The sequence below is a fragment of the Sinocyclocheilus rhinocerous genome, unplaced genomic scaffold (assembly GCF_001515625.1).
Source record: "Sinocyclocheilus rhinocerous isolate Xijiao unplaced genomic scaffold, SAMN03320098_v1.1 scaffold1399, whole genome shotgun sequence".
In the NCBI taxonomy this organism is placed as follows: domain Eukaryota; kingdom Metazoa; phylum Chordata; class Actinopteri; order Cypriniformes; family Cyprinidae; genus Sinocyclocheilus; species Sinocyclocheilus rhinocerous.
In genome coordinates, this window is record NW_015634038.1 from 945,323 (window position 1) to 952,388 (window position 7,066).

Here is a 7,066-nt window from a genome sequence, read left to right on the forward strand (position 1 = left end):
AATAAATGTACATTTAATATTTAATTTTTAAAAATACTTAATGTACAACTTATAGAGTTAAATAAAAATAAATATTAGTTTTGAAATATAAAATATATAAAATATAAATATATTAAATATATACAAATATATTGAAAAACTGTAAATAAAATTTAATAAATGTACATTTAATATTTAATTTTTAAAAATACTTAATGTACAACTTATAGAGCTTTTACAGTAAAACAAAAAAAGTGAAAAAAGAAATTACATTCACATGTACTATTGTTTTATTACATTTTCATATGCAAAACTGTAAACAACAAAATTAACAATGTCAATAATAATTTCACTTATTTACTTTTTAAATACAATTTAAGTTTCACTTCTGAAATAAAATTTAGATTTATGTTTTATTTAAAAACTTAATATAACAAAATGAACATGTAAATTAAAAGAAAATCTAATATAGTATTACTTTTTTAGTTTTGAAATAAAAAAAATATATAAAAACATTTTTTTTAAATAAAAGTTAAGTAAATTAATATAATATTTAATTTAATAAACGTTTAGAGCTCTTACTGCAAAAAAGTGAATACATTGAAAGTTACTATTTGTACATTTTCATCTGTAAACAAAATACAGAACACACCACAATAAAACTTATTTAAAAACTAACAAAAGGGCAAAAAATAAAAACGCCAAAATGAAAACAGGCAAGTAAATAACTATAATATTTAATAAGTAAACACTTTTCGAGCTCTTACTGTAAAGTTCTGAGTCGATCTCTCTTCGGTCCGTCGTGCTAATAACAAAAGTCTCATTTGCCGACAGGGAAAACTCCTGAAATCGAAATAAAACCATGACACTGCTGGATTTAAACACGGTTTAACCCCTTAACTGTCACCGTCCCACCTGTGGGACGCTTGGCGCTCTTTTTTTTGTTGTCCTTTTTCTCTATCAAATCTTTTAGTAATCATCATAAAGTATATATCATTTGAAAGCTTACAAGCCCAAGATTCATCCTCTGAAAACCATTTTGAAATCGGACATTGCGTTACCATAGAAACGGTACTTTAAAATCTTTTGTCAGTCTCCTCCCCCTTAGTGGGCGGTGTCAAGTGTCGTATTACAAAATGCGTTACGCTCTTTTACAATCAAAACTTTTTATAATCTTGACAAAAAACATATCTCTGGAAAGGTCTGAGTCTCAGGATTCCATATCTAGTGGTTATTTTGAGATAGAAGTAATATTGACAGAACAATCTAGACATTTGTGACAGAAAAATGCATTAAATAAAATTTAATGGAGTTTGGATGGCACCCGGTGGCTGTTTGTGGTATGACGCCCTAAATAACATCTCACAGGAACCTCAATTTTTTTCATACCAACTTCAAATTTGGAACATAACTTATTTAGACATAAGGCTTTGATTTTATACCAATTTTAGAGTAAAACCTGTTATGTAAAATATTTATAATAAATAAAATAAAATATAGTGCATTTTATTTACAGTCTTTACAGTAAATTTGTTACTGTGTGTTCAGCTCCTCCATCTACAGCCCAAGTCCATCACAGTCCAGAGAGGAGAAATAACAACAATATTATTATTATTATTAATATTAATACTACTACTATTATTATCACTACTATCATTATTAATAATAACAACAATAATAACAATAGCCTATCTATATTCTATTCATTAATTGTTAATAAATTACAACAATTTAAGTTTGGATAGTGCACTTCCATGCCTATTTTAAAAAATGGGGGGTGACAGTTAAGGGTTTAATGCAGGACTCGAGCTGAATTACCCTGGTAAACGCGGTGTTACCTGTCTCAGAGCCCGCAGGAAGCCGCTGTAGTCCAGCTCCGCGGTGTCTATGAGCGTCGGCGGCGGCGCGACGCGGCTCTCCGAGCGGCAGTCGTACACACACACCGACCTCGGCGCCTTTTTCCGCCGGTCTCGCTCCGCTCCGGCCTCCGTCATTTTCGATTCGTCGCACGTTACTGCCAAACCAGCGACCTCTGACACATACTAATGATAAAAACTCACCACTTCGTCTCTGACATGTTTATCTTCAAGTTTAGATTTGTTGTCTGATGTCCACCCGTCTGATATTCAGACTAATATTCAAGAGTAACGTGTTGATTTTATGAAGTCTGTAAACTTAAAGACTTCGCGCCAGGAACATCAACCCGAGTTCCGTCTTTCTGCAGCAACATTAGTTCTTCTCTGTTGTTTCACGGCGGTTGGCAAACAATCCTACAGGACAAACTCCGCCCCCTACTGGATGGAGTGTGAAGCGAGAACAAATAAATAAATAAAACAATAATAATAATAAGTACATATATAATTTTATTTTATAATACATAAATTAATACACAATTATATACACACATTGTAAAAATATTGTATTATATATAACTATATAAAATACATTGTTATTAGTAGTAATAGTATTATTAGTATTATTACTAACATTTAATAGATTTTAATATTATTTTATAATTACTAATAGTAATAATAATAATAATACACTCTATATAATTTCCATTTTTATTGTTATTGTATTATACATAAATAAATATACAATTATTATAAATATATGTATAATATATGAATGTATAATATATAAAATTATACAACGATTTTATTATATATAATCATATAAAATAATAATTGTTTAATAATAATTATGATTGATAAGTAATGTAATGAATGACACACATTAAATCTCACGCTGATGCTCCACACTAGTCCAGTCCGTGGCGCTAATGCACCGAAAGCTGGCTTGCAACCTAACAATCAAACGTTTCAAGAAGAAGCAGCAGCACACATGAGATGAATAATTTCCATGAGCTTTATGTGATTGTTTTGTAAATGTCTGTAGTGTGTGCGAACACCTGCGGCTGGCTGCTGGACTCCTGCTCTCACATCGATGAAGGTTTGCAGCGCTGTGATTCTTACAGTGATGGGCTTGAAAAGCCTAAATACTTCAGATGCTGTTTCAAGAGGGAGTATTTTAATACGGTGAAACCCCACGTTCAGATTCAACAAAACACTGATATCTTCACTAGCACTGCAAAACATAGCAATGGTGAACATGCAAAGATTGATCTGCAAACACGAAAGGTAGGCAACAGAAAAAGCAGAACAAAACACGTATTTATGTCACATTTATTGTCATTTTAGTTGATATACTATGCTCGATTATTTACAAAAAGTCTCTGGAGGTTGCTGTATGATTCTTTACTGTTTTTTTTTTTATTTATTTGCAGAAACGAAAGAGAAAGCAGCGTGATCTTAATACAGGAGAATTAGATGCCCATATTTATCATGGAAAGGTGACAAAATTGGCTGGTTTTATGCTTTATTCATTTCTTACATCAACAAAACTTAAAGCAATGTGTATAATTTCATCATAATCCTTTGAAACTAATCGTAATGGGATCAAATAATATTTATTTTATTATTATAATTTTCCTACATTAGGAATTGTGCATTGTAGATAAAAAAATATATATATGGCGAACATTATAGTACAACAGTATGACTAAATTGTCACATGACTTCAATCAACCCTTCATGTTTAATTCTGTGTGGCAAACAGTGGTCATTTTGCATTGTATACATTAAAAATGGTCAGAAAAATCAGATAAAATAATGATTCAAGAAAAAAAGTAAATCAAAATTTGTCACACTGGAAAATGAAAGTGGAGTTCACTGGAAGGTTAAGTTAAGTGTATTGCTCGGTGGGATATGGTATTCCACACATTGTATTCTGTTGTACTGCATTTTTTGGCAAATTCTGTCTTAGTGATAGGCAGCAGTTTGTTTGTATTAAAAAACAGACATCATAAACTGTTTCCGTTTGAGGTGTTCCGCAAGGCTCGGTCCACTTCTCTTTTTAATTTGGCAAATTCTGTCTTAGTGATAGGCAGCAGTTTGTTTGTATTAAAAAACAGACATCATAAACTGTTTTCGTTTGAGGTGTTCCGCAAGGCTCGGTTCTCGGTCCACTTCTCTTTTTAATTTGGCAAATTCTGTCTTAGGGATAGGCAGCAGTTTGTTTGTATTAAAAAACAGACATCATAAACTGTTTTCGTTTGAGGTGTTCCGCAAGGCTCGGTTCTCGGTCCACTTCTCTTTTTAATTTGGCAAATTCTGTCTTAGGGATAGGCAGCAGTTTGTTTGTATTAAAAAACAGACATCATAAACTGTTTCCGTTTGAGGTGTTCCACAAGGCTCTGTTCTTGGTCCACTTCTCTTTTTTTTTATTTTATATGCTTCCCATGGGTCTGATTATTCGGCAGCATGGCATAAATTTCCTTCTACCTCAAAATCATTAAAGAACAACTGCATTCATGATCTGAAACCATGAATGCTGCTAACTTTTTGAAACTAAATACTGACAACACTGAACGTTTGTTAGTAGATCTTTCATGTACAGTACTCGGTGCATACTGAAAATGGAGTGATTCCAAATTATGATAGAAATGATTATTGAATAATTCCTTCATTCCTTTTGTTTTACTTGTCATTTTAGCATACAAATTTCCCTTCTTTTTTTCCCTCTATGGCTTGTTTTGATCTTTTCTCAGATCAGGTTGGTGGTTCTGGAGGGCTCTCGGGCTCTTTTGGAAGCTGGACGTCAGTGTGGATACTTGACAGAAGTTTTGACCGCACCACCTTCTGAATCCATGTCATCACTTGAGTGCCGGCTAGCTGCGTTATGTGACATGGCCAAGCAGCTCCCGTTAACGGACGATTCTGTGGAGGCACCAGTGCAGACGTTGAACAGAGATGGTCTGGACCCATCGCTGGATCTGTTCTCATACATCACTGAAAACCCATTCGACTGCGCTTATGAGGTCACGTTGATGAAGGAGAAGTATCTTTTGCCGCCCCGCAGCCGGTTCCTATTGTCTGACATCACACGTATGCATCCACTTACCAACAGTGAGTTCAATCACAGAATTTTAATTTACTATTCTAGCACCATAGAGTATTTTGTTTTTCATGCAGAGCAGCTAAATGGCTCGAAGTTTTCATGACTAGTGCAATTTTAGTATTATTAATATACTATTGTAATATTTATTCATATTTTAGCTTTTTTAATTTTCTGTTTTAAACTTTATATTTTAATTTTAAATTATATGTTTAATTTTAATGTAACAGTTGTATTTTTATTAACTAAAAATAACAAATATTATACAGTAACAAATGTATTGTTCATTGTTAATTAATGTTAGGTAATGCATTAACTAACAGGACCTTATTGTAAACTTACCAGTTTTTTTTTTGTTAGTTTTTTGTAGTTTTGTTATGCTACTTTAAATGCTGCCAATTTTGCATAATTTTGTGACCCTACAGGTTCATTTTATTAAATATATACAGTAATAATATATCTTTGCTAAAACAGATCAAATTTCAGTGATGTTTTTGAGACTTTAAACATTTCTTACATTAACCTGAGTCAACAAAACGTAAAGGAATCTGAACAGGATTCTTATTGGAATTTCATGTCAATTTGGAACAGATTCCAATGGGATCACATACAAATTTGTCCCTCTTTTTATTATTTATTATCTATTATTATCACTTTTATTTTTATTTTGGATGTTGTTTGCTTCCCATGGGTCTGATTATTTGGCAATATGTCTTGAATGTCCTTCTACACCTCAGTATGTTGATCTGTTAGTGTTGCATATTGCTGTATTTTGACTGCAGGTGGAGACAGATTTGACCTTATAGTCCTTGATCCACCATGGGAGAACAAATCTGTCAAAAGAAGCAACAGGTATAAGTGTATTTCCTACCTGTTATATGACCTGTAATAAGCCTGTAATAATGCATTGCTGTGGACTGAAGTGATATCCTGCTGTGATTGACAGATACAGCTCTCTACCGTCGTCTCAGCTCAAGCAGCTTCCAGTTCCAGCACTGGCTGCTCCAGAATGCTTGGTGGTTACGTGGGTAACTAACCGGGCGAAGCACCTGCGTTTCATCAGAGAAGAGCTCTACCCGTACTGGGGGGTTGAAGTGCTGGCAGAGTGGCTGTGGGTGAAGGTACACACAACCACAGCTGCACAAGAAGAGGAAAAATAGCCTAAACACTGATTAGGATTAGGATCACACTTGTGATATTTGGCGGTCAAAACAGACTGAAAAACAAACCTAATATTCGCTGTAAAATTTGTGCTGTTTTTTCATATTTTTCATATTAACCTAAAATGTTTTTTGGTCTAAAATAGAAGATTGTTTCCACCATGGAATAAAAATGTAAAAAAGGCAGTTTCACAATTCTGACTTTTTCTCTCACAATTTGTACTTTTGCACATTTATATCTCTCAACCCTGAGTTTAAATCTTTAATTTCTAAGGGGGGAAAAGTCAGAATTAGATTGAAGAGATTTATGAGAAAATGTATGAGTCACAATCACCTTTTTTGCTTTATCTTATGGCAGAAACAAGTTTCCATAAAAGACCACCAGAGGATTAAAGATGAAAATGCCGTCATCATTTACTCATTTTAATGTTTCATCTTCAAAAAAAAACTAATATAGTTATTTTTAACGAAACCCGTTTCATCCATTGAAAGTCCATTCATGCAAAATTTTAATGCATCAAAATGCAGAGATCGTTAAAGAAATCCATATGCATCAAGCAGTTTAATCTGAATCTTCAGTTACAAAGAATCAGCAAATAACACATCGAATTAAACAGGAAAATTTTTTAAACTGACATGGCATGTTCTTGTAAAACATACTACAGTAATCTTTTATTTGCAACTTTTATAGTGTAACTAAAGGGTTTTCATAAAGTAAAAAAAGCATAATAAATCACTACTTGTTTTAAAGGTGACATATCATGAAAATCTGACTTTTCCAGGTTGTAAGTGCTATAATCTGGTCCCCGGTGCATCTACCAACCAAGGAAACGTGAAAAAGATTAACCCAGTCACTTTGTTTTGGGAAGCCTTTTTCTGCAAGCGTCTGAGAAAACCAGCGCGTCTGATTTCGCTCCCTTGGTGACGTGGCAAAGGGATCTCATTATAATATTACCGCCCCTTAATCTGTA

At 33.2% G+C, this 7,066-nt stretch overlaps 2 protein-coding genes across 2 annotated transcripts in view; one reads left to right on the forward strand and one right to left on the reverse strand.

Moving 5' to 3' along the window:
* LOC107745317 (structural maintenance of chromosomes flexible hinge domain-containing protein 1-like) overlaps window positions 1-2,202 on the reverse strand; it is a 57,176-nt gene extending 54,974 nt beyond the window's left edge. The window contains exons 1-2 of the mRNA XM_016559175.1: window positions 1,818-2,202; window positions 747-822 (exon numbers count right to left, since the gene is read on the reverse strand). Coding sequence (XP_016414661.1) covers window positions 747-822; window positions 1,818-1,973 — 232 coding nt within the window. The 5' untranslated portion in view covers window positions 1,974-2,202. The remainder of the gene's footprint in view (window positions 1-746; window positions 823-1,817) is intronic.
* Window positions 2,203-2,787: 585 nt separating this feature from the next.
* mettl4 (methyltransferase 4, N6-adenosine) overlaps window positions 2,788-7,066 on the forward strand; it is an 8,181-nt gene continuing 3,902 nt past the window's right edge. The window contains exons 1-5 of the mRNA XM_016559176.1: window positions 2,788-3,119; window positions 3,266-3,331; window positions 4,589-4,946; window positions 5,718-5,787; window positions 5,882-6,056. Coding sequence (XP_016414662.1) covers window positions 2,868-3,119; window positions 3,266-3,331; window positions 4,589-4,946; window positions 5,718-5,787; window positions 5,882-6,056 — 921 coding nt within the window. The 5' untranslated portion in view covers window positions 2,788-2,867. The remainder of the gene's footprint in view (window positions 3,120-3,265; window positions 3,332-4,588; window positions 4,947-5,717; window positions 5,788-5,881; window positions 6,057-7,066) is intronic.